The sequence below is a fragment of the Pollachius pollachius genome (assembly GCF_949987615.1).
Source record: "Pollachius pollachius genome assembly, chromosome: 5".
In the NCBI taxonomy this organism is placed as follows: Eukaryota; Metazoa; Chordata; class Actinopteri; order Gadiformes; family Gadidae; genus Pollachius; species Pollachius pollachius.
In genome coordinates, this window is record NC_136938.1 from 13,482,970 (window position 1) to 13,510,967 (window position 27,998).

At 42.3% G+C, this 27,998-nt stretch overlaps 2 protein-coding genes across 2 annotated transcripts; one reads left to right on the plus strand and one right to left on the minus strand.

Annotated features, from left to right (window-relative positions):
* Window positions 1-320: 320 nt before the first annotated feature.
* On the minus strand, window positions 321-25,035 carry galns (galactosamine (N-acetyl)-6-sulfatase). Its single transcript, XM_079736151.1, has 14 exons — window positions 24,904-25,035; window positions 24,573-24,696; window positions 24,257-24,331; window positions 24,000-24,102; window positions 21,451-21,594; window positions 20,542-20,608; window positions 20,326-20,453; window positions 20,012-20,151; window positions 19,576-19,679; window positions 11,066-11,214; window positions 10,785-10,887; window positions 8,740-8,861; window positions 3,634-3,751; window positions 321-993 (listed from the first exon to the last, which is right to left on the minus strand). The coding sequence occupies exons 1-14, from the start codon at window positions 25,015-25,017 to the stop codon at window positions 907-909; spliced, it is 1,578 nt and encodes a 525-aa protein (XP_079592277.1). The 5' UTR covers window positions 25,018-25,035; the 3' UTR covers window positions 321-906.
* trappc2l (trafficking protein particle complex subunit 2L) lies at window positions 24,112-27,984 on the plus strand. The gene is made up of 6 exons (XM_079736153.1): window positions 24,112-24,185; window positions 25,265-25,339; window positions 26,002-26,174; window positions 27,109-27,196; window positions 27,570-27,649; window positions 27,847-27,984. The coding sequence occupies exons 2-6, from the start codon at window positions 25,307-25,309 to the stop codon at window positions 27,890-27,892; spliced, it is 420 nt and encodes a 139-aa protein (XP_079592279.1). The 5' UTR covers window positions 24,112-24,185; window positions 25,265-25,306; the 3' UTR covers window positions 27,893-27,984.
* The last annotated feature ends 14 nt before the right edge of the window (window positions 27,985-27,998 follow it).

The following is a 27,998-nucleotide window of genomic DNA, read 5'->3' on the forward strand; positions in this document are numbered from 1 at the left end:
TACAATCAAATATGCAAAGTTGAAGATGGGAACTGTTATATTAGTTATAATAGTGTGGGACTGGTACTAAGTATATGATGAATACTTTTAATTGAATGTTACAACATCCTATTCCAATGAAAACCAACACAGCTCGTTTGATAAAAAAGGATGTGAATTTCTCCTTCTCAAATGTCCACTTAGTCAAGAGTTGAACTATAGAACATGGATGTTGTAATGCTTATGTATGTGGTCTATTGAAACATCTTAAGACTAACTTCTGTTACCAAACATCTACCACCACGCAAAAACAAGGTTCTGGTCGAAACGATATGCCCTTTTCACAGTTTCAGAGTTCTCTCTTACAGTACGTAGTTATTCTAAGAGAGGTAAGTAAAGAGGAACTGGCGAATCTGTTTAGTTGGTATGTTTTTAGTGGCTTTAGAGGTGCTTACTACTGACAGGTTATCTTTACCATCTCATAGTCAATGTTATTGGTCAAGTAAAATACAGGAACATACCTGAATGTTTTGGTTGATTAAGGGCAAAATGCAAAGGGGAATTGAGGTGAAAAAGTAATAACAGGCAATTTTAATTTCATGTTTTCACAGTACAGCAGCTCTTACACAGCAACAAAAGAGACCAAGCTATTCAATTAATGAAGATTACTTCTTAGTTAAAGAGGCTTCATAACGATGATCAATAGTTTGTAATATTACAGAGATGAAAAGTACTATTACTTTAAATATTGAACTCACAACACATGTTTGAATAACAGTTCTGCAATGAAAATGGAAGAAGAAGTTTGATTGACGTCAATGTTATACAACACATTAAAACCCATGTACAGTATATGCCTATTAATAGAATAGACGTTATCAAGTAAAAAGGACATGACAGAAATATCTCTGGTGCTGCCCCCTGCTCCTAGTGGGGCCACTCACACTTCCAAGGCAGGGACTCAGGCCCTTTGAGGCACTGTCCTAATCTCTCACACCCAGCAGGGGCCCAGTTCTAAAGGAGAAGGAAAGAGAGAAAACTATTAAGAACTAAACATTCCTCAATTAAATTGGGAGATGGGGATAGACTCTTTAAACATCCCACCTAGCTAGATAGAGAAATAAGTGAAACGTGGGGACTTCTCAACACATAGGGTTCCCTTCACCCCCGCACTAAGTATCTAACAGCTCAGCTTCTTCACCCAACACACACCACTCTGCGTGAGTGTTGATTAAGTCTTTGTGTCATTGTGTGTGTGTGTGTGTGTGTGTGTGTGTGTGTGTGTGTGTGTGTGTGTGTGTGTGTGTGTGAGTGTGTGTGTGTGTGTGTGTGTTTTAAATGGTGAAATAATGTATAAATCTTTCCCCATTTGTTGTATTCCTTCCTGGAATCATACACTCAACTCAAAGGATTCCAACGTCAATATAACTGTTTGCGTCCTAGAATGTTATTAGTGGATCTGATTATATTTGACCACTGGGGGGCATTGTTGTTCCACAAATAATCTAGATCGTAGCTCACCGTTTCCCTTTTTCCCAAGGGAAGCGAAGGCCAACCAAGCTTCTTTAGAAAATACCGCAAATTATTATTACTAGTTATTGATACTAAGTTATTTACACAAATTATTAAATTATAAGTTATTATGTAAGGGATAATGTATAAAACGCCGATCATTATCGGGAAAATATAAGCCCCTTCAGGGAGAGACAAGACAACTCGGCGACGTTCTATTCATTATCCCGCTTATTACACGGCTAATTTCCAAAACGAAAAAATTTGTGACTTTTTACAATTTATGTGTTACCAGCATTCGTAGTATTGATCAGCAGAGAAATAGTCAGCTAAAGACGTTGACGTCACTTAGCAACCGGACTACTTGCGGAGTGCTATGAAAGACGGCAAAAAATCTGCTTTCCTTCACAGCGGTCATTATATGCCTAGCAACGGTGAATTATCAAATATAATTCACAGCCGGAAGTTGTGAAGGGAGCAGCGTTCCACGGCCAAGAGAAGAGCCGTGTAAAAAGTAAGGGATAATGTATAGAACGTCGGTAATTATCAGGAAAATAAACCCCGACAGGACGAACCAGCCACTGTCTCCAGATTATTGAAGATACAAGTGTGTTGATTTGTTAAACCTTTGAACGAAGGTTAAGGATAAAATATTGACCAAGTTACGAAGTCTGAGGTAGTAAGTGTCAGAGAATGGGCGGACGGCTGTGCTCCCATTCGGCTGTGCTCCCATCCTCCCATTGACTTCCATTGTAAAAAATAGTATTTTAAAATAGAATATCTTAAAAAGGATAAAATATTTAAAAACTCTGAAAGGAAGCCCGCAATTCTAATCTACTATAAACATTTTTAAAATCGGAATGGAGTCTTTAGGTTAAAATTTGAGGATGGAGATAGGTCCCAAAGTTTGTTGAGAATAAAAAAGAAAGAAAGAATTAAACTTAAGAAGAACTAGAAAATGTATTTCCTGCAGAAAATGTGATGAGTGCTGTAGTACAAAGTGAGGTTGAAAATATTTTTTAATAAAGCCACATAGATTTAGACATAAAGAAACATTAAATGGCTTAAATCAAGTGAAGGGAGTTCAAAAGTCTAAATTATGTAAACAATGTTATCACGCACACCATTTAAAAAACTGAAAATCGTTGGAAACAAATAAATTGACAGCTGAATGAAAAGCACAAGGGATTGCTAAAAATGCAGAAATGTAAAAGAAATTGAACTGAAGAATCAGAAATAGCCAAAATTGTATGTGCTCGCTTTATGCTCATTTTTCCAGCCTAACGTTATTAAAAGTTGTCCAATTGGGCGGGATAATCACCCAATCTGGCAACACTGCCTGAACGTCGTAAATAGTAGTTCAATTAAGCGAGAAAAACTGCCTAATCTGGCAACACTGACTGCACGTCCTCGCGCTCTAACCTCAGCGTAAATCGATGAGACCAACTGAAAACAAGCCGACATGGAACTTAAACTTTGTTTTTGAAAAAAGTATAAAGGTAATCGAAATTCTGTCTTCAGATTATTGAAGATACAAGTGTGTTGATTTGTGAAACCTTTGAATGAAGGTTAATGATAAAATATGGACCAAGTTATAAAGTCTGAAGTAGTAAGTGTCAGAAAATAACCATTGACTTCCATTGTAAAAAATAGTATTTTAAAAATGGAATATCTTAAAAGTCTGAAAAGAGGCATGCGATTCCAAGCTAATATGAACATTTTAGAATTGGAATTGAGTCTCTAGGTGAAAAATTTAGGAAGGAGATAGGTTTGTAGAGAATAATAAAGAAAGAAAGAAAGAAAGAAAGAAAGAAAGAAAGAAAGAAAGAAAGAAAGAAAGAAAGAAAGAAAGAAAGAAAGAATAAAACTTAAGAATAACAAAAGTTGAGCGCTGCATGCAGCACTCACCTAACAATAGTTGAGGGCTGCATGCAGCACTCACCTAATTAATGTATATAATAATAATTCATTTTGAAGACTAAAAAGTAGAAAAGCAACGATCCTGCCTTTTGTTGTTTGGTTCTTTCATAGCCTTAACTTATCACTTTATCAAACGTGTAAACTAAATAATCTAGCATGAATGATGCAGCATGGTGGATGACAGGTGAGTGAGTGAACGTGGGGTGTTGATGATGCAGTTACCATGGCAGCAAGGTCACACATGTTGAGTTGAGGGGCAGCTGGAACCAGAGAGTCCAGATGCTGTTTTACAACTGGAGTAATTCTTCTGAGTGTATTCTGGTACTCCATGGACAGCACACTGTAAACAAACAAACAAACAAACACACACACACACACACACACACAGTATAAATATAAGACAAAACACTCATACACAATGTATACAGTAAGTGCTTTGCATTTCACAAATGAGACAAAACACATTTGTCTCCGGTGCCAGTGGAGTTGGCCTACAGTTGTGAGACATGCTAGTGTTTTTCCAGTGGAGGTGATAGGGGTTGAGATGCTTCGCTGTGACTCCCCAACGACAGCACAGAGACCCCATACTCTAGCCAGCATGCTAGCAGACTAGCTCGTTATATCAAACACACACAGAAAGACACATAGGTGATGCAGAAACACACACACACACACAAACACAATGTAGAGAGACACACACAGACACACAATGCAGAAACAGGCAGACAGAAACGCAAATATGACCCCCCGCAAACACACACACACGCACACACACACACACAGACACACAGGCTCAGGGTCCACTATATGCCCCGGAGGGACAGAACGGGGCTCCGGCCAGGCTGGGACCTCTCCCTTTCTCCATCCTCCCTCCCTCCCCTCTGAGGCTGCTGCCAGGCACCAGCGGCCCCGAGGCCCTCAGAGCATCATTACATCCACTGTGTCAAACCACACGGGGCCCCAACACTTTCAAAGGACCACCATTCTCCATAGGACCTGTAGGGTTAAGCATGTGTGTAAATGTGTGTGTGTTTCTGCATGCACGTGTGTGTCTGTATGCATGTGTGTGTGTTTATGTGTGTGTGCGTGAATGTGTGCGTATGTAATTACATTGTCGCTTCTCTCACCACCAGCACCTGTGCCAAGACCCCCCGCCCCCCTTCCTCCTACACCTCACTCCCAAACAGGCCATTCTGATTGGCCCCCGGGGAGCGTGTGCGTGTATGAGGTGAAGTGTCAATTAGTGTAATAACCCCCGGCCACATCCCTCCCCCCTCCCCACTCCTGGTCCTCACACCCCCCCCCCCCCCCCCCCCCCCCCCCCACACACCCCCACCACCTAGATCTCCCACAAGGCATTGGAACTTCCACCACCAGAGTAGCACCTGCTCCTCTCTTCTGCAGATGCTGTTAACGTCTTGAATTCCTCTTATAATAATAATTATTATATTGAGCTGTGCAATCAGGCCCCCCCCCCCCCCCCCCTCCCCCCATACCTCACTCCCGTCCCTCGAGCCCTCCCTCCTCTCTTGCCTCCATTCATCAGCAAGCTAAAATTCTTAGGCACCTTAGCTCCCCTCTGCGGCCATAGTCGCAATCACATTATTCTTTCCTCAATCGGGGGAAAAGAGAAAAACACCATTGTTCCCAGGTATCTGTTTTTAAATTGGGACTCCTGCTTCCTGCAGGCCGAGAGGTCCTTTCCCTGTCTGACATAACGATGATGATTGAAACGGCTGCGAATGATTTTGTGCTTCATACTTGTGTTAAGAAGAACCTCAACACACATATGAACTCCGGAAAAGTGGTACCATTGATGCCATCGTCGGTAATGGAATCCGTTGTTCCAATTAGGACCTATGAAGTCAATAGTGCAACTTTTCCACAATTGTTCTCGGAAATGGAGTTGATGTTGACCACCGCATTTTTTCCCCATCCCAAATATGAAGCAGATTCTCCTATGTTAGGACGAGGCTACTCGCGGCAGATCCCCGTTTAGGAAACCAGCATAACGACCAGCTGCTGCCAGGTCCACGCGTCGCACGGACATGCATGAAGTGGAAGAAGCGAACACGATACTATTCATTTATTTATTCACCAGCCCCTAATCCCCGCAAGCACACACCCCGCCCCACACCCAAGTCAACACACCCCATTATCATGATTAGAAGTGGTAGCTTAAATCTTACTGGTGCACAGGCTAAATGTGGAATAACAAACAGGCTGTATGCAAATGAGCTGCTTTGATTTATATTCTATGACACCCAGGGGGGACGCAGCATTGCTCAGGTGTGTCACCACACTGATTACTGATTCATAAACCTACTGCTGGAAAACACCCCCCCACACACACACATGGTCACGCTCACACACACACACCCTTACATAGACAAATACACTCTTACACACAAAAACACACACACAGACTCACATGGACACTCTCACACACACCCTAACATACACATGGGCATGCACAAAACCTCTCTCACTCACACACACACACACACACACGCCTTACGTCGCACACACGCACACAAATGCTCACTCGCACACAAAACACAAACATGCTCACACCCTCACAAATAACAACAACGACCAAACCCTGACACATAAACAAAACCATAAAACCAAACCTAACCTTAACCCCCCCCCAAACACACACACACACACACACACACCCCCAGTGGGTGTTTCTGATCAGCGAAGGAGGGGGAGACCAGCTGAGACCTGTCTGAGAGGGGACTCTGGGGGACTACGGCTCCCAGGGGCTTCTGGGCTAGTGGGGCCTGATGGGGGATCGGGGCTTGAGGCCTCTGGGTGTCCCGTCGTTAGGGAACCACCCTGCTGCCTTTTACCTCATTCACCAACCGGCCATCTTGAATGGGAAAAATCGAGGCGGGGTAGTCCTTAATGTTTTAGCATGTGATTTTACAGATTGTATTTAGTAACAGAATGTTTGTTAAACGTTTGTTAGCAGGGCTTGTCAACCTTTTAGCAGTTTGTTTGTAAATGCGGCCTTGAATTTAGTTCCAGAATCTCTCCTGATCTACAAACTTGGAAAATAACAATTTTGGAGTGATAGAAAACACCATGGTTGGAAGTACATTTCTATAAAATAAATAATAAAATAAAATTGTATAATGTTTAAAATTCTGTGCAAATATTTACATACAATTTGTCAAGTTTACATTTACAAATGCTTCCCGTCTTTTAGCTCTCTATAAATCAACGTGCCGCTATACATTTCAATGTGTGTGTGGTCCATCAATGAGGACTTCCACCACTCAACACCCCGAAACAGAGAACAGAGATCAAATTTATTCAAAATATGAAAAACATGAAAGAGCAATTTTCCTTGTTAAGGGAACGAAAGGGGAACGTAATCGTTTTTCAGAAGACATCATTATTGTGTCTCTTATTGTTTTTTTTATTATATCATGGTGTTTCTTGTCTTAAAAGATAATCCTTGCAGTGGCTTGAGTGTAGAATGGACTGGGCAGGTACTGTGTGTGTGTGTGTGTGTGTGTGTGTGTATGTGTATGTGTATGTGTATGTGTGTGTGTGTGTGTGTGTGTGTGTGTGTGTGTGTGTGTGTGTGTGTGTGAGATATTTACTGCATGGGTGTGTGTGTGTGTGAGTGAGTGCATGCCCGGCCACAGTAGTGAAGGTATGCCTATAGACAGGCTCTACATCATCTTAAGTGGCTCTTTAGGTGAAGACAGAGATTAATGACAGCCAGCCTCCCAGGCCAGCTGGGGGACACAGCATATACACCCCCCCACACACACACACAGAAACACACACACACAACATGACAACGCATGCACACACACATGATTGTAAAGCATGCACACACGTGCAGACACTACGCAGACAATCGCAAAGCATGCACAGACACACACACAAACAATATATGACGTCATCAATACACATGCACACACACAAACAAACAAAAAACTAAATCCCACACACATAAAAGGGTAGATATATCGAGATACAGAAAAAGAAAGAGAAAAGAGAGAAAGAAAAAGCGAGAGAGAGAGGAGGAAGGAGGAAATAGAGATATCTTTTTATAGGGAAAAGAGAATTAATAGTAAGGATCTAAAAGCACTCAGATGACCTGCAACCCCAGGCATTGAAAATATTTGGGCCTACCTCAGTGTGTGTGTGTGTGTGTGTGTGTGTGTGTGTGTGTGTGTGTGTGTGTGTGTGTGTGTGTGTGTGTATGCGTGTGTGTGTGCGTGTGTGTGTGTGTGTGTGTGTGTGTACGCTCCAGCGTTAACCAATGCACGCACGTACAGGATCAGGCAATCCCCAGCACAACACATGACTGCATATTGATTGGTTTAGCCTGTTTTGATTCCTGCCCTTGAATATACGCAGCGAATAAGATGGGCAAATCCAAAATGCCATTAAAGTTTTATCATTCAATCTCGCAGGAGGAGGAGGAGGATGAAGAGGAAGAGGGTGGTTTGACAGAGTTGAACACTGGACAGCAAAAGGCAGACCGACACAACAACACCATACCAATGATGAAACACAATATGGAGAAAAACAACGTGTTCTGATACGTATTGGTTTTAAAACGTCACACTAGATATTGAATTCACGGATAGTTTGCAAAGCTGTAGTTTATTTCTATTTCAAATACTACCAACTATCCAACGGATTGTACTATAGTTTTAGAAGCAGTTGGCTTCATTCTTTACTTAATGCAGCAAATATAACTATTAATATATAAAAGCAATATAAAATAAGGAATGTGTAATCAAATAACAAATACCACTAGACTACCCTGTCAAACCACTAAACTCTATCCTTTTCAACCACTAGACTATATCCTGTCTAACACTACACCATATCCTGTCCGTCTGCTTTCAAGTTCTGACAATGCTGTAAATATTGGGTATAACCAAACCATTGTCTTTCACAACAACAAAGGGCCAAGATGGAGTTTTTCTCTGTGCTTTGTCCTGCCTGGTAGGACTGGACAAAAGAGATCAGCAGAGGAGGTGGGGGGGGGGGAACAAGAGGAGATCTTAAACAAGATCTCTCCTGCTGGGTGGATAAATGAGACCTCTTTCTCATGCATCTCTTCCTGTCCTCCGTCAATGGTTCTCTCTTAGTGCTTTGCTCTATACTCTGTCACTCGCCTCAATAAGGTCTTTAGTAATAAAGACATGAATTGTGCAAACTTGAGTTCTGGCAAACATCTAAGTTAAGTGGTATATTTGTTATTCTTCTGTAATTTAAGTAGTACAGCAGATTTTTAAACATAAGCCTCTCTTCCAGCCACATACACAGCACATACCTGTCTAAAGCACTGACCTGATTGGGTACTTCTCCCCAGGGTCCCGCCCCAGATGGAAGATGATTGGCTGCAAGGTGTGCTCCTTCTGTGTGTGAGTCGTGACCCCTGGTACCTCCTGGCCCGGACAGAAGTTGATACCCTAGAACAAACACATGCATGTGTAAACACACATGCACACAAACACATACACACACACAAGCATGTTACCACAGACACAGACACAAAGACACACACACTCATACATATATATTAAGACATTGATTAACAACAATACAGTACGGCAGTTTTTTCTCCCGAATATGGCCTTGTAGCCAAATAAACTCTGAGAGGCCTATTTGCCTTGTATTGATACGTGTTTGTATTACATGGTTGCTTTCATATTGCTACATGTGGTCTATTTGTATTTCATAGGGCCTGGGATTACCGATATCTCCACCTATCAGGGTCACACTAGAGAGAGAACCAGGCACTCACAATCACCTGGTATACACATCTCTCACAACCCCAAACACACAAATAAACACAAACACACTCACCCAAGCGAGCAAGCCCAAATCACACGCACTTACTCAGATGATCCTATTCACTTGAACAGGGACACAGTCACATGTGTACACTCATGCATACACATGTGCGCACAACCACAAACACCAAATCCTTTGTGATGGAGTAGTAATCACAGAGTAATTGAGTCACATGCACTCTTTGAATCCCCAGAGATAATGCACACACACAAAATTCATCAGCAGCCACACCTTCAATCCCTCAAAACAAAACCAAATACTCTCTCTCTCTCTCTCTCTCTCTCTCTCTCTCATCGATACAGCAACTCTCAGGCAATCAGAGGACATTATATGTGAAGTTCCACTCCAGTCCACATGAGCTGATAAAGGGACAGCTATTGATTCAGCGGCCCTGAAGGAGAGAGCAATTTAAGTGGGCGATGAGGCATACATTGAACGGCAGCCACCCTGGAAACACTGCGCTATGGTAACAGCAGGAGGTGGGATGGGTGGGGGTGGTGGACAGTGGCCATGTTATACAGCCCCCCCATGGAGAACCGTACACCCCCTGCCCCCCACACACACAGCCCCCCACAGCCACACATGCATGGAGAAAGACACATGCAGACATACACACGTTACACACACACCCACAACACATATAAACCCACACACAGACACAAGCATGCACACACATGGATAACCACACACGCATACAGACAGACACAGGCTTGCACATGCAGGCATGTACACACACACACACACACACACACACAAATGGTATCTGATTCACTTTGAATTCAGTCACTTGGGAGAAAAGCGTCTGGTAAAGGCACGCACACAGACACACAGACACAAGCGTTTCATCATGTATGCACATGCAGACACACACACACACACACAAAATCGAGTTCACACGTGCATACTAAGACAGAAAGAAATACTGACACAGACAAAGAAACACACGCACAGACAGCCAGCTTCCCCCAGGGAGCTGATGGTATCAGAAGGAGTCATGCTGGTGAAGAAGTTGATCTCGCAGCTTCATGTCATCCCTGCTGGATCATCACCCTGAGAGCGTAACACAATGTAGACCATTGACTGATAGATGTTCACGTAGACTCCATGTCTTGGATAAGTGTTTTTTAATTCTTTAACAAATATTTGTATATTTATTTAAATTGTTATTATTATTTATTTTATATAAATATATATATATTTTTTTTTATTATTTTTTTTTTACAGCTTTTAAACAGTTTTTCGAACCAATGTTTTTCTTGTTTTGTGGGGAAAAGGGGGGGAAGCAAAAGACACCAAGAGTCAACGGGCTGATAAACGACAGAAGTATCCAGAAGTGAGTTCACTTCATTTGTATTCATTAACCAGAAAGCCAGCCGTTCTAGAGATTATAGCAGCAGAGGAAGCGTTAACATTAGCAGAAACCAAGAAGGGCAGTTTTGGGAGCAGGCTGAACCAAGGAGAATCAAGTTCCCAGGATACAATTATAAAACAATATTATAAAACTAAATAGAAAAGAGGAAATAACGGGAAAACCTCACCGACTCAAACTCCTCCCATGAGTTGCTCCACGTCCAATAGTGAGCCTTGTATGGTCCAAGTCTCACTGCCATCAGCTGATTTCCACGGTAATAAAATATTGGCCTATTGGGAGTTACATTTGATAAAATCATCCATGTAGCGCATCGCGAGAAAAAATCTGTTCTTAATAAAATTGCCTCACTACATGGGATGATTGATAGAATATAAAATATCAAGTATTAATTAAAAAAGTACATTTCTGGATACAGGATACACAAACACACACACCCAAAGCTCTTACCGGTCAGTGAGGGAAGTGTTGTTTGGGTGTGAGTTGAGCAGGACCGGGGTGAGGTCCAGTCCATCTAGGGTCCTGTTTGGAGGACTGACACCAGCCAGGGACAGACTGGTGCTGAACAGGTCCATCAGACTGGACAACTGGAAACTCACCTAAACACAGGGGATACAACATATCCATACACACATTATTTTATGACCATTGCCAGCCAGCCAGCCAGCCACAAATGCTAACATCCCAATTTCCCTACATACACTCACAAAAATACACAGACACACACACACACACACACACACACACACACACACACACACACACACACACACACACACACACAGGAGACACAACAGAACACATACACACAGTATTATATCACCATTACCTGGCCTACAAACAAGCTCTATCTAAATGTAGCGTAGTGTCTACCATCTTCTATTGTACAAACGAAAAAAGCTGGTCCCCGTATTTACAGGAATCTTACTATAAACACTCCCAAAAACCACTCCCACCCAATCAACCCACAGAGGCGAGCTATGCTGGTTCACGTCACACAGTTGCACAGCCAGTTCAATCGACAGAACACCGTTTTTGATTTTTTGGAATACTGACTAGTTATTTGGTGGGGCGCAATCTTACATATTGCGACTATAACACAGACTTAACGATATAGATAAATATTGATGAACCATATTAGTCTCAATGTCACCTTGGGAAACTTGGAGCCAATCATGTTTAAAATAGGTTGAATAAAACTCAACTCAGACATGAAAATAACAAGGCATGACCCATGCACAAACTCGTTTTTCTTCGAAAATAATTCTTATCTTCCCTACTTATTATTAGGATATATAAATTGTGCAATGAATACCAATTCATTCCTGCCTTTTATGGTTTGATGTTTTATTCCATTGGCCATATTGAATATTTGTCTGAACAGAAGTCCAGAATAGACCAATAGGACATGGTGGAAGAGATAGAGCGAACTGGAGAAGACAGTAGATGAGAATAAGAGGAGAGGGGAGATACATTAAATTGATGGCAGAGGAGAGGTGAAGATATGAAAATATAAAGGAGGTCAAAGAGAAAAGGGGAGAATGCAAGAAGAAGGGCGAGAGAATATGAGAAGAAAGGACAGACAAAGACAAGAGAGAATGAAGGAGGAGTTTGCAAAGAAAGAGAAGAAGAGAGGAGAGCAGAGCTGAGGAGAAGAGAGAGGAGAGCAGAGCTGAGGAGAAGAGAGAGGAGAGCAGAGCTGAGGAGAAGAGAGAGGAGAGCAGAGCTGAGGAGAAGAGAGAGGAGAGCAGAGCTGAGAAGAGCAGAGGAGAGAGGAGAGGAGAGAGGAGAGGAGAGAGCAGAGGAGAGAGCAGAGGAGAGAGCAGAGGAGAGCAGAGAAGAGGAGAAAAGAGGGCAGCAGAGGAGAGAGGAGGAGCCCTCGGTATGACAGTTTGAGCCGTAGTAAGCAGCCGTTTTATCTCCCCTCAGCAGCCGTGGTGAAAAGCTTTATTTTATTTATAAACTTTGAACTATTTTCTGATAAAATGCAATTTTTTCGATGTCATCCTTGATCTCGGGTTCCATTCTGTGCTCAGGAGGAGACGCCTCGCGCCCCATCAGATAACACTATCAGCACCCTACAGACTATCAGCACCCTACAGACTATCAGCACCCTGCACCCGTTGTGGCTCCACGCTGCACTATCAGCAGCCAGCACCCGCGCCACTGCCCTGGCAAACTGTATGCTTTCACCATGCTGCACATACATACACACACTTACTCAGATACACACACATATACAGTATATACATATACAGTATATATACATACACATATATACATATACAGTATATATACACATACACATATATATATATACACACACACATACATGTGTATATATATGTATATATATATATATACACACACATATATATATATAATATACACATATATATACTTATATGATAATGTACACAATACTGGTAAGAAACGATGTTTGTTAATTTATTGCCGCATATCATTAAATAGACAAACAGTTGCGGCCACAGGGCCACATATCATATGTGGGTTAAGTTTTCTTTGCCAAAATTTACATGACGACTCAGTGTTTCTGAAGCTGTAGAAGAAAACACTATTTCATGTGTGAATTAGGCCATATTATTTGGCCATAAACTGAGCCATTTGAAGTTTGAAATTCATGTGGCCATGCATCTGTCTCATCGGAGACTGCAGACGCGCTGTCAAAATATAAACTCGTCAGGTTCAAATGGGCTCATGGCTCTTAAAGGGGATGGGAGCTGGCACTCTCATTGGTTTACACCCAAAACACACCTACAGGTATTCAGACCAACACATTTTAGATTTGCGTCGGACGCAAGAGCCATTTAGCCGGCGGTATAATAGCAACCGCACCAGAGATCCGCCCACATAGCTACTTCGTTTCACTCTTCTCACTTGCGTTTCAGATCGTTAAAATAGGGCCCACAGACTCTTTTTGAGTCCTGGACATCCATATAAGACATCTAGCCTTTCCACCATGTATGGTCATGCACATCGAACCTAACAAAAACCTACTGTAGCATTCACATTAACTAGTACCTAAAAAGCACAACCTTTGACCAAATGCATCCTTTTAACACAATTAGCTTTCAGCCTAGCAGTGTTTTTTCCTACAAGGTTAATCATTGAAACCCAACCTAGCATCAACGCAGCCATGGGCTTAGGACTGCTTGGAAACTCCACCTTACCGCTGGTTGGCGCTGCCTTCTTGAAGCATTTCCAATCAGATTACAATTTTATTTGAAGCCGTAGGAATCTAAAGTCCCACAGCTTTCTTCATTTCTAAACCTAAATACATGTATTATCAAAAAATTCATGAATTACTATCTGTTGGCCGGTTATATCTTTAGACCCAGCCTAGCTCACATAAAAGCTCTAACCTAAATGAATGTCCTTCAGAGCTCTAACCTTAACCAACATCCTTCAGATCTCTTACCATCCTTTAGAGCTCTAAACTAAACTAACATCCTTCAGAGCTCTTACCATCCTTCAGAGCTCTAACCTAAACTAACATCCTTCAGAGCTCTTACCATCCTTCAGAGCACTAACCTAAACTAACATCCTTCAGAGCTCTTACATCCTTCAGAGCTCTAACCTAAACTAACATCCTTCAGAGCTCTTACCATCCTTCAGAGCTCTAACCTAAACTAACATCCTTCAGAGCTCTTACCATCCTTCAGAGCACTAACCTAAACTAACATCCTTCAGAGCTCTTACCATCCTTCAGAGCTCTAACCTAAACTAACATCCTTCAGAGCTCTAACCATCCTTCAGAGCTCTAACCTAAACTAACACCCTTCAGAGCTCTTACCATCCTTCAGAGCTCTAACCTAAATTAACATCCTTCAGAGCTCTTACCATCCTTCAGAGCTCTAACTTAAACTAACATCCTTCAGAGCTCTTACCATCCTTCAGAGCTCTAACCTAAACTAACATCCTTCAGAGCTCTTACCTAAACTAACATCCTTCAGAGCTCTTACCATCCTTCAGAGCTCTAACCTAAACTAACATCCTTCAGAGCTCTTACCATCCTTCAGAGCTCTAACCTAAACTAACATCCTTCAGAGCTCTTACCATCCTTCAGAGCTCTAACCTAAACTAACATCCTTCAGAGCTCTTACCATCCTTCAGAGCTCTAACCTAAACTAACATCCTTCAGAGCTCTTACCATCCTTCAGAGCTCTAACCTAAACTAACATCCTTCAGAGCTCTTACCATCCTTCAGAGCTCTAACCTAAACTAACATCCTTCAGAGCTCTTACCATGCATCCTTCAGAGCTCTAACCCACATAAGCCCTAACCCTAGGAAACACTCATTAGCCTGTTTAAAGTATCAATATCAAAGTACATGCACCTGCACCACCATCACCATCACAATGAGCCCTGAGTTAGATGACAAAAAGGATGTTGAAGAGGACAACAAAGAAGTTAGCTTACTTGCCACTATACTATACAATAAAAACCTCAACTGGGGAGAATCTAGCAAGGGCACTTATCTCTCATTAGCTGGCAGATTTCATTACCCAGTGTGTTTGCATGGGAGTCTATAGACCTCTGTGGTCCATGCAGCGTCTAACAGGCTGGTTATCGCCGCCTGCAGCCAGCCCAGCGCCTCTGGGCCGGACCCTGTCTGCTGCCTGATAAGCCTCAACAAAGGGGATTAGGACGGTCTACAGCTATGTGTGTGTGTGTGTCTGTGTGTGTGTGTGTGTGTGTGTGTCTGTGTGTGTGTGTGTGTGTGTGTGTGTGTGTGTGTGTGGGTGTGTGTGTGTGTGTGTGTGTGTGGGTTCCAAAACATTCCCCCAGCTTGTGTGGAGGGAATTAACCCATGGCCACCACACACACACACACACACACACACACACACACACACACACACACACACACACACACACACACACACACACACACACACACACACACACACACACACACTATTCTTGTTCTCATTCCAACACATTTCCTGCCTTCCTGGGGAGAATCATAACAGGCTCCTCCTTCAAGCAGCGATGTCTCTGTAACATGATGCACTTCCTGGTTCGACAGGAGGTTGGGGAGGGAGTAACGTGCTGTGTTGATCCTACAGAACTGAATATGCCAAACCGATATGATTAATAAGAAGACATCTCTATTGATGATGTCATCAATATGATTTGTTGTATTCATAGAGCAACCAGCTTGACCTCTCTGATGCTTCACAGAAACATGTCAAGGTTACAGGTTGTCTTCAGAGGAAAACATAACAGACCTATGCTCTCAAGTAAAACGAGCACTTGATGTTCTCAGCCAGAGATAAATAAAAACAATTTAAACTACAGTAAGCTAATTAACTAATTAATACAACCTTTTTGAACATTCATCTAACATAAATAAAGTTTTAATTTCCTCTTTCCCACATATTCTTCTATTCTTATCCAAGCCTTTTCTTTTCCTATTAATCCTCCCTTCTTCCATTTCTCTCTCTTGATTATTCTACCAGAAGAATTCAACAATGTCTGGTGCATTTCCTCTGTAAGACAGGGCTGATCTCCTATCCTGACCCCAGGAGGCGGAGAGCCGAGTGTCTGATCAACCCGGTAGCGCTGCTGCTCCTACAGAAGGGCAGGGCTGAGCCGGGCCAGGGCTGCCTTCTGCTACAAGCTGCTTACCATACGTTTACAGCCAGCAGGATCAGAGAAGAAACCCATCCAGCCTGGAAGAGGAGAAAGGGGGGGAGGAAGAGGGGGAGAAGAGGGGAGGGTAGGAGAATGGGAGAAAAGAAAGGGGAGCAGGAAGAAAATGAGATGGGAAGGAAGAGGAGAGAAATAGAACGCGAAGAGGATCGAGAGAGAAAGGGAAGAAGGAGAGATGGAGAATGAGAGGTGCAAAAGAGAACAAGAAGAGAAGGAAGAGCTGAATGGGGAAGATAAAGAAAAGGTGAGGAGGCAAAGGAAGAGGAGGAGATTCATCTCTTCCCGCCCCTCCTCTCCCCTCTCATTCCTCCAACCCTTCCTTCCCTCTCCCACCAGCTCCCCCAATCCTCCCTCCCTCTGCCCCAACTTCCTCTCTCCCACTTCCTCCCTCCCACATCCCTCCCTCCCCCCCCCCTTCCAGAATGTCTGCTATATTCAGATAGTGTGGTCCTCATTAGGTCCAATCCAACCTCAGCAAACACACAAACAGATTAGCTCCCCATCCCTCTACACTCCGCCGCACTATCAGGGTGTCGCATGCTGCTGCCAGATGAGCCAGGGGCCAGGCTTACTGCCGCCCCCGCCCCCACCCTCCCTCACCCCTCCCTCCCCCTCAACAAGGCCTGGCCACCCCATGTCACAGCCACCCCTAATACAATTAAAAGTCATTTGCAGAACGCACAGGCTTAGAGGATGGGAGGAGAGTGGGGTGTGTGTGTGCTTGGGGTCGGGGGTCTTTCTCCACACACATATGGCCCTTCTCCATTGGTGAATTTCACTGTGGTAAGTCATACCGTTGATTTGACCTCTGATCTGCTTTCACTACTAGTTAAAAGGCGCCAAAGTTGTGCTAAGTCGCCCCTGGGACGGACCCTCCTCTAACCAGGTTGCAGAAGGTCATCCCTACTGACTACCGACTATATTCCTCAAATTGACACTAAATACAATAACTGTGCATTGTTGTGTCTGAGACGCATCGCCGTGCCCACAAGTATAGGTAGAAGTAGAAGCACACAAGTATGGGTAGAATTCTCATCAGCATAATTTGTTGCTAATTATTTGTTCCCATAACAACATAGGCCTTACTAAAAGGGATAGAAGTCACCAAAGTCATTTTAGTTTGACGTTATTTGCTTACAAAACAAAACAGCTTGTGGTAGAAGGACCTATCCCTGTTGTGGCAAAACCGGTCAAGTAGAGATACAGTTGCAGTAGTAGTAAAGTACACTACTAAACTGCAGTACAGCAGTTTAGTAGTGTTCAGCTGTGCGGTCATCTTAGAGACACAGTTGTTGTAGCGTTGTAGTGCAGTAGTATTGTAGTGTTCAGGCGGGCAGTCATGCTAGAGATACAGTTGTAGCATTGTAGTACAGTAGTTTAGTAATGTTCAGGTGTGCGGCCGCCATGTTAGAGTTAAAGTTGTAGTGTTGTAGTATAATAGTATTGTAGTGTTCATATGTGCGGTCACGTAGAGATACAGTTGTAGCGTTCTAGTACATGAGTTTAGTGGTGTTCAGGTGTGTGGTCATGTTAGAAATACAGCTGTAGCATTGTAGTACAGTAGATTAGTACTGTTCAGGTCTGCAGTCAGGGTAGAGATACAGTTGTAGACTTGTAGTATGGTAGGGTTCATGTGTGTGGTCATGTTAGAGATACAGTTGCAGTCCGGTAGTTTAGTAGTATTCATGTGTGCAGTTCTGTTATGGCTGGTTCAGACTACATGATTCTCAGATATTCCTCCACGATTTAAAATGTCACACTATGTGATCACAGAGCCAGGAAATCAGGCCTTGTCTTGTCGGAAGACTGGCCACACTACAAGATTTGAGGGTGCGGTGCTCTAGAATCTTTAGGCCATGTCCACACTAACACGGGTAAATATAAAAACGCACTTTCGCAATGAAAAGATCTCCATCCACATCGTTTTCATGTATGTATGAGACAGTGTGTTGAGTTGTAACTGAAGATAAATGAGTACATTGCACAAAGGAATCATCATATCCATTTCACCTGCCATTTTTTGATGAGCATTTCGCTCTCGAGCGAAAGCTTGTGGCAGCATCATGGCAGTGTCATGGCAACCGAACGTCATTGTTTCTGAAAGCCTCCGTCTACCCTGACCACACTACAACACGAACGCAGCGTTTTCACATTTATCCACCTCAGCGAACGTTTTTGAAAAGCATTGTTTTCAGTGTCGGAATTTGGCATTTTAATGTGGACGGAAGGGCTAAACGGATAAATATTTATACGTTTGTAGATTTACACGGGTTAGTGTGGACAGGGCCTTACTTTGTATCGTTCACGATATACGCAGCATCAATGCAGCAACAAAGTGTAAATAACAATGGATCCCGAGTTCCTATACTAGGCATTATCATGGCGGTCCTCTGCGTAGTGCAGTAAAGTCTAGTTAGTAGAGATGCGCGGATGAGCTGTAATGTCATCCCGATTTTGAGTTGCGTGTTCCGCGTCCCGACAAAAGCCTGTTGGCTAGCTAAAATGTCCAACCACTATGAAATGTCCCCTGTTGTCAGCGAACATAGCCAACGTGGTCTTATTATAGCCCGATCAATAACTAAAAGCCACATAGAAAGAATAAAGCATCCAGCATATGATTTCAACAATGAGTGAGGGCATACGCAGCAGGGATGGTCGCACAGTGGAATGCTGATGGAAAGCGCTGGGCGGAGATTTCAGAAGCAGGGAGATTATAGAAAAATATACTTTGTCAGTTTGCCGTTTTTCTAGTCAATATGTTAACCTACTTATTATTTAATACAACCGCGACCCGCCCGCAATTCCTTGTTTTCACACAATCCACCCAACCTGTGGATTATCCACTGTGTCCGCGGGTATGACCGCCAACCGCGCATCTCTACTAGTCTTTACTTTACGTTCTTTACTAGTTAGTAAACACTGCCCGTGAGCTCCAGCTGTTCGCGGGATTCCCTCAAAGTCAACACTGGATACGTCATGCGATTCCCCCAAATTTCTGGCGTGCTAAACTTTCGTCGTGGGGTTTTGGAAGCATGTCACATTACAGTCGCCGAATTTTCAAAATCGTGCACGACTCGCAAATTTGTCTGCGACGAACGAATCGGGGCAACATCGCGCTGAAATCGTGTAGTCTGAACCGGCCATTAGAGATACAGTTGTAGCACTTCTGGACAGTAGTGTTCATGTGTGTGGTCATGTTAGAGAAACAGTTGCAGTACAGCAGTTTTGTAGTGTTCAGGTGTGCAGGGCGGAGGTGAGTGGGTGAAAGCAGGGCAGCAGACTCACCGATGCCCCAGGGATGTGGCCCGGCCACCAGGCCACCGCTGGCTCCCGCATCCCCCCCTCAAAGGTCGTCTCCTTCCCACACAGGAAGGGCCCATTGCTGCCACCTGGGGAAACACATAAAGAGAGACACACACACACACACACACACACATAAAGAGACACAAACACACACACACAGGTAAACAGGAAGTCCACACGCACAGACACACACGCACACACGCACAAAAGCACAAACACAGGAAGACACAAAAACACAGAGACACACACACACAGACATAGACAGACACAGGTAGATAGGCAGTCCACACACAATAAATGCATAATAAATACACATTCACTCACACACACAAATTCATTATACAAACATACACACACATACAGTACAAACAATGCGAGTGTGCGTATATCAGACAGCAGCTGTGTAGGTGGCTCTTACTTTCGTTGGGGCCCGACATCACAGCTGCTCCATTGTCTGAAGTGAAGAAGACAAAGGTGTTTTGTTCGATGCCAAGAGTAGACAGCCATGAAAGGATCTGACCAACACTATCATCTATCTCCATGACCGCATCGCCATACCTGAAACACAAACATGCACACGCATACACACACACAAACACACACACACAAAGCCACACACAGTGTTTACACACATAAAAACAGCATCACCACATACACAGTAACATCCACACAAATATTAGTACAATGAACTGAATTTGTAAAGCCCACACACAGAGTGGAGGCGGAGCTTACCGGCCTCGAGGACTCCGCCCCAGGAAGCGCTTGGAGGCGTAGACGGGGGAATGGGTAGAGTCAGGGGCCCAGTACAGGAAGAAAGGCTTGCGGCTGAGGGACTGTTGGTGGATGAAACCGAGAGCTTCCTGTAGAGAGCAATCAACAAATCAAATCAGACGGACTGGCAGACAGGCAGATAAAGAGACAAGCAGGGGGAGTCAGATTGATAGATACCTGGAGGTAGAGCTGAGTGAGGTTGGACTCTCCGGTCTTCTTGTTGATTTGAAACTCTTCATAATATCTGGAAAACAAAGATGCCGCCAATGTGGAACCAAACAGCACATCAATCCTACTTGTTGGGAAAACACCATATGTTTCCGTTAAGAAACATGGTTGGTGATTATTTTTGCATGCTTACATCCGGTAAACCAGTTTTTTAGGCATACCAATGCCATTTTAGCATACCGATCAAGTTCACAATATTACCACATATTGAAGATTTCTATTTCTCAAAATATAGTCTAATATGCCCTTGGGAGTCTAAATGTCATTGAGGTGTAGAGGTATAGCTTGGGCCACATGACCATGGGGTCGCTGGTTTGACTCCGACCTAGACCAGCCATATTTGGAGTCATGTCATGGAATCAAACATTGTTTACTATCATGTATTTATAAAGCCGTCATCGTGTAGGACCCCGTCATGGTTGCTTGCAACTATATTTATTTTTATTTTTGTTTTGTTAATCTGAAAAAAGAATTTCTGAGGAAATATGAATTGCAGAAGCTCACCAACCATTAAATCAAACCGTGCTTTTAATAACAATAATTAACTCAATCTTAATAATATGTTATCTCCAATTATCTCATAATTTATCTAATCAGGCTATTTCATTTTATATGTTCAGACCACCCAAGTCATAACTTTCACGTCTTCATGAAAATATCTTCTTTCTTGATAAGATTGGCCTATAGAATAATAGCCAGGGATGTATTAATTATGATATATATATATATATCAAAATTTGACCGACATATGTGCCTGTATTTTATTTTCAGTTTCTACTTATATCAAGATTAGTAGAAACTGAAAATGATCTGAAAGCTAATCCAGATGGTAAAGGTCATGAGTATGTGGGCTCCTACCTGCCGACCATCTCAGAGTTGTTGTAGACGGGGACGTTTGGCCTCTCACTGCTGTTGTAGGGGCCAAAGTGGCAGTTTGGGGCACCGAACCACTGGTCAAAGCCGTGCTCCAGGGGCAGGAACTTGGGCCTGTGGCCTAGATGCCTGCACCAAGACATTATTCACTCATAACCAAGGCTGTTTGAAATAATACCAAAACATATGTATACATTGCTTATACAATGCCTATCATTGTTTAAAAAAAAAGTTATACTATTTCGCTGCCTGAATCACTTTTATGTATACACCAGATTGACAGAAGCAAATTTTGCTATTTGTACGTTTCTGCATGCCATAAATATATTTTGTGTTTATATTATATTATACCTTGAACGTTTCTGAACCGATTTTTTATATATATATCAATGTTTCTAGATCTGGCATATTCAAGGGGTGATATCATGCTTTTTCTAAATCTCCCTTTGCTTCAGAGTGTTATATGACATATTTAAACATGTTTTACGTCTGCTAAACTAAAAAAAAAATCGAATTCCAATCCAATCCGGGCATTCCCGGAGGAATGAGAAGTGCGTGAAACAGCTAATTTGCACTCAAACTTTAATTCCGTAATAGTGTGACTTCAGAATATGCAGTGGACGGTGCTGAAGTCGTGCCTCCCGGCTACCCGAAATGTTTACAACCTCTCGGGGTCGTCAATTTGCCGACACGCTCAACAAAGCGTTCGACCAATCGCAAACGGAGTGGGCATGCTAACCAATAACAGCAGACTGGGCTACATGATACAAAAGAGAACGTTTTCGTAAGACGCTGTAATTAGTTTTGCAGAAATTAACGATGTGAGAAGGTTAGAATGCAATTATTAACCCTATATAAGCATGATATGGGATCGTTAACAGTATCTCCCCATAATGACAATTATGACCAAAACACCGTTACTAAATATTAAATCCCTATGCTCCTTTACTTCCGAAATGGAGGCAGTCATTGCGATGTGATATCATGATGTAAGAACCCTATTTGCAAATATGCACTTGTTTACGGCCTATGTCCACAATTACATTTTCTGTCAAATGCATGCATATATCCTGCATGTCAAACATGAACATGAACATATTATATGAACACAATATTCTTAACAAACCCTGAAATGATTAGTGCTAGGTTCCTATGATAGGAGGACAGGAGAGACAGGAGACAGAACGCTGTTATGAGGGTCGGTGTAATGTAGTCAATGTAAGCACAATTAAAGGTTTGGCTAGCCGGAAAGAGCAGCGGATCCCGAGTGCCGCCGAGGCATGACCCCTCATGAGTGAGAAGTCATTCCTCATCCTCATTTTTGTGTTTGGACCCCTAGGCCCCGTTACCGCTTCCCAGTGGTGACAGCCAGGATCCCCTTCATGGTCGCAAATTGTAGGCGGGGTCAAGTTGTGTCAAACATGGGAGATGTCATTCCCATGACCCCTCATATGTGAGAGGTCATTCCTAATTCATAGGTTTTCTTTGCCTTATTATAATTTTGTTGGTTCTGTGCTAGTTACCAATATATCTGTCTCGGCCTAGGTTGAGCAGCTGAAGTTTGTTTGTGCCCGCTGCCAGGCCGACTATAGTTTTTGGCTTGCCATTACATTGTTGGTGAGTGCTACATAGTTTGTGTGATGATTTTCCAAGTTGAGTAATGATGACATCAACTACTCTCTTACCGAGCTTGCAATAGGCCTATACTTTGCATATTGATGGTTTTACTTTAAAGTCATGTAATTGTTCCGTGCAGCATTTGATGCAGCTTTTTCTTAATTTATCTTAAAGCAGAATTTTGTTATCGTATAGTTAGTCACGTAATTGGGCACAGTTTTCTTTATGTCTCTCGACCCTAATAGCAGCATCCTCCTCTCCTCCCGTCATAACTGTGATGTGGAACAGTGCATGTAACTAAATCTCACTAGCTAATCATTATCGCCCGTGTGAGTGTACATGCGTGCGTGTGTGTGTGTGTTTTAATGTAGCTGCCGATTGCGTCCCGCTCATATCACAGGAACTGTGGACCAATCGTTTTGGGTGTTCAGAATACTGTGTTCATATAATATGTTCACGTATACCATACAGGAAATATGCGTCCATGGAACAGAACATTTACTTGTAGCCATAGGCTGTAAACAACTTTGTATATGCATTTATATGAGAACTTGGGGAAGGGGGAAACCCAACAAAAATGTTGCTTATTGTTCTGAATGTTTGATGTACGAGCTTCGTAATTATATATTCAATTATACATACAGGTTATTTCCCACTAGGAAATAGCCAACAGCAATTCTCTTCCCAAAAAAAACACAAAAAAGCATATAAAACGCACCACAAAAAAACACACGTGTTGATATACATTCCTCTAGAAATGTTATTATAAAACGCATTCTTGATGCAGAAACATTGAGATTCAACTTATCCATAATGTGGTATATATTATACCCACATTAAAGAGAACTACATTTTGGTAAAGACTATAAATAATATATCATACAAAGTAACAGCTCTATGACATCCTGAATCCTCACCACTTGCCAACTATCTTGCTGACATAGCCTTTCTTCTTCAGTAGACGGGGCAGAAGAATCTCGTCGCTGGAGATCCCGCCCACCATCTCCTGGGGGGTGTAGGCTGCAGAAGTAACTTTAACTTTAAGTATTTTGAATAAAATTGCAGGAAAAACATACGAGCTGAAAATTTGAAATCTGAGACAGGTATATACACATACACATACATTACAAACATAAACTACATTGTATCTAATATATATTAGAAAATATCAAACCATTCCGTGCATGGCCATTTGTGGTGTAGAATCCATTTCTGACTGGCAGTCTTCCTGTCAGAAGGGAGGCTCTAGCTGTATTTCAAACAGAATGTATTCTAGTTTTTGCCACCTGAAATACTGTAGTTATAAACATTTATTTAAGGACAAATAACCACATTGTTCATAAACAAAACTTCAGTTCACTTTTGGAGATTCATATTATTGCCTATATGTGATGGTATAGATTACACAAATATATATTTTTTTTTGTGTGCGTGTGCGTGTGCGTGTGTGTGTGTGTGTGTACACACAGAAACACACACAGTAGACTCACAGGGGGAACAGAGTGGGTTGGCTGTATAGAAGTTGGGGAAGAGCATTCCCTGAGCTGCCATCTTATCCAAGTTCGGGGTCTCTTTGGAGGGTTGACCGAACACCCCTAGATCCCCCCAGCCGATCTGCACAGCCCAGGAACATGAATTATAACATGGCTTGGATGAAAACAAAGGGCATTAACACACAGGTTTTTTTGTGCAGTGTCTATTGTTTTATAAAAATAAAACACTGACTATACTGACACACTGAAACACTTAACTCCAAACCCCAAACTCGACATTGGAAGTGACTCAACCAGTGGGATATAATGGTTCACAAGAGCCACTTACGTCATCCATAAGCATGATGATAATGTTTGGAGTTGAGGCATTTACGGGGGTCGCTGACACACATCCACATGTTATGAAATAAATTATAGTGAAACTTTTAATGAATGTGTCCATTGCAGCGCAGGAGTCATATGACCGATATAGGAAGTGATTGGGCTTGCTTGATTTAGAGTTCGCGAAAGCACTTTTGCGCAACACTTGCGCAAACTAAATGAACCATTTGTTATTATATCCCTGAATATCTTTTAATTGTACGATTTTTTTACTCAGCAATAACCATAGTACAAATAAAAAAATGTATAAGAAAAATAACAGCATTAAATGTATTCCCTTAACGACTGTTTTCCTTGTTGACGTCAAGACACACGGTCACCTGACAGCATCTGACAGAAAAGAAGACAACATGGCGGTGTGCATAGCAGTGATCGCGAAGGAGGTAACATTATTCTGTAATAACGTAATTCTTTCTAATATGTGCATTATTTGAAAGGGGTTGTGTTTCTATTTTGAAACGTCAGCTTTTTAGCTTATTACCACTTTGCAAAAGCTAACAGATCCAAAGAGGTTCAAGGTACAACAATGCGATTGAGTTGATGTTGCTTCATAATGTGTGATTTGGTGGACGCCATCGAACGAGCTTTTAACAATACTCCGAGTGCATACATTCTTAGTATGGAGTTGGGCCCACTAGTGACTCGAACTCCTAACCCTGACAGTGCTAATACCGTGCTCTACCAGTATAGCAGGACAGAACTTTAAAGCTTTAAGCATTTCAGAATTCCTAATCTAATCTCTTTCTATTCAGTGTAAGCCAATGTGGGTTTTATAAAGTCGTTTCCTAACCTGTCTGTCCCCCACAAGATCAGTATGCCCCTTAAACAAAACCAGTTTGCCCAGTATTAAACTAGCGTATTCTAGTGGCCCCAGGTGTTAAAAATGGAAGAGGCTGGGAAATACTTCAATTTATTTATCGATCAGCAGCAATCAACAATTTTCTCGTTGTAATTAAAGCAAAATCTAAGTCTTTAACCGTTCTACTAGAACCTGCTTGCATATCCTTGGTTGGGAATCCCTATTCTTGCTGTGTGTCGTTCTCAGAACTACCCGCTGTACATCCGGAGTGTCCCTACACAGAATGAGTTGAAGTTCCACTACACGGTCCACACGTCTTTGGACGTTGTGGAGGAGAAGATCTCAGCAGCAGGCAAGGCCATGGCTGACCAGAGAGAGCTGTACTTGGGGCTCCTTTACCCCACCGAAGACTACAAAGTGTATCCTTCATTTCTCAATTAGGGCTGCAGATTGGTTGGTCCTTTCCACCAAATTCTCATTTGTCAGACAATCACTGTTGTTTCTTCCTAAAGGAAAAAGTGCTTCTTAATACATTATTTTGGGGGTGGGAGGGACAAATGCAGACTGATTTTTTTACTAATTATAATTGACTAACTCATTTTTTAAGTGATTTTAAACAACTTTGAACCCAACTTAAGGAAGACTGCTAGTTGTAACTTGATGAACATTTAGTCTTCTCCATACTAATCACAAGACGCACGATAGGCTGGAATATGAACATATTAGACTTGTTGGACTGAGTGGATCTGAAACCCACTGACTTTCTCCAAACAGCACTAACGTGATATTGATGCTACCAGGTAGAGTAGAAGGCACTATGGCTGATTAAGTTTATCTAAAGATAACTTGTATATTTATTTTGAATATCTTTTTCACCCATCAACCAATCTATTGGTTGTAGAGTTGGTACAACAGTAGACTAAGATTTGTTCTACTGGTAATATGGGTGGCTACAGCCCTAGTCTCAATCACCAGATGGGTATAGTAGTTATTATCACTTTTTAGTAATATCCCTAATATCAATGGTAGTCTGTATGTATCCTTGAGCAAGATGCCCGTACACCTTAAGTGGTCATTAACGCACTGTATTTGAATTCACTGTAAACCGCTTTGGATAAGAGCATCTGCTAAAACTTCACAATAACGGTTTTATCCAAAGCGACCTAGTGATCTCTGATACATGTCATTAAGGGGCTATGTTTCATGCTGAATGTCAATATGTAGACGGATCAAGTTCAGTACCCTTTGGCTTGAAGCCAAACACTCTAGCCATTATACCCTACGCCCCCCCTAATTACGGAGGTGAGGTGTGTGTACATCATACCTACATCGTTGTGTTTTAACACTGATCAGATATGGCTATGTGACTAACTCCAAGGTGAAGTTTGTCATCGTTGTCGACTCCTCCAATACATCATTACGGGACAATGAGATCCGAAGTGTAAGTCATCGCACTCTCCAGGTCGGCCAAATTCATAAGTTGTAGAAGAGATTTCCATTGGAAATACACCCTTGTTGCTTGCCTACCTCCTTCATCCACTCAATCAATACCCTGCACGTATGTCTTCCAAGTAAAACTACAAATTGGACAAATAGTTTTTGATTCTGTCCTAACCCCCCCCCCCCCCAAAAAAAAACATGCAGTGGTACCACGAAAGAAGCTGTGCTTTATACTAAGACAAAACGTGTCAATATAAATGTTGATCACTCCAAATGCCCAACAATACCCATTTTAATAAAAATATGCACACAAACTTATCAAATCTGTAAACAAATCTATTTGATTAATCCGTCGTGGATATTCATTTTTCCAGATGTTCAGGAAACTACACAACTCCTTCACAGATGTGATGTGCAACCCTTTCTACAACCCTGGAGATCCCGTCCAGTCCAAGTAAGTTCCACAGACTAAACATCTAACTCAATGAAGGCTGTATCAACACTAATTGCCTATGTAAAGAAAAAAAAAAGTTAATGCTGAATTCTGAAGATAAATGTAGGTTTTCAAATAGGGATACAATACACAAGTGACTGTTGGGTACATTAGTGTCTGCCCAAGATGGTAATCAACCTATCTGATCTTTTCTCCAGGGTGTTTGAAGGAATGGTATCTGGAATGATGGTACAAGTCAGCTGAAGCCTCCCTGCATCCAACGTCTACTGTACATAATGTCCCTACATTAAGATTCACATCCTTGTGTCCATGTGAAAATGTATTGTTAAATAAATTAAAACATTTATAT

Bases quoted from the DNA above. Each gene is read 5' to 3' on its own strand.
- galns (XM_079736151.1), bottom strand. From the start codon at position 25,017: ATGGACACATTCATTAAAAGTTTCACTATAATTTATTTCATAACATGT. The intron at 24,332-24,572 runs GTGAGTCTACTG...TTTGAAATACAG, and splicing joins CAACCCACTCTGTTCCCCCT to CTAGAGCCTCCCTTCTGACA. The intron at 20,152-20,325 runs GTAAGCTCCGCC...TTTGTGTTTCAG, and splicing joins GGGCGGAGTCCTCGAGGCCG to GTATGGCGATGCGGTCATGG.
- trappc2l (XM_079736153.1), top strand. From the start codon at position 25,307: ATGGCGGTGTGCATAGCAGTGATCGCGAAGGAG. The intron at 25,340-26,001 runs GTAACATTATTC...TGTCGTTCTCAG, and splicing joins TAGCAGTGATCGCGAAGGAG to AACTACCCGCTGTACATCCG. The intron at 27,650-27,846 runs GTAAGTTCCACA...TCTTTTCTCCAG, and splicing joins GGAGATCCCGTCCAGTCCAA to GGTGTTTGAAGGAATGGTAT.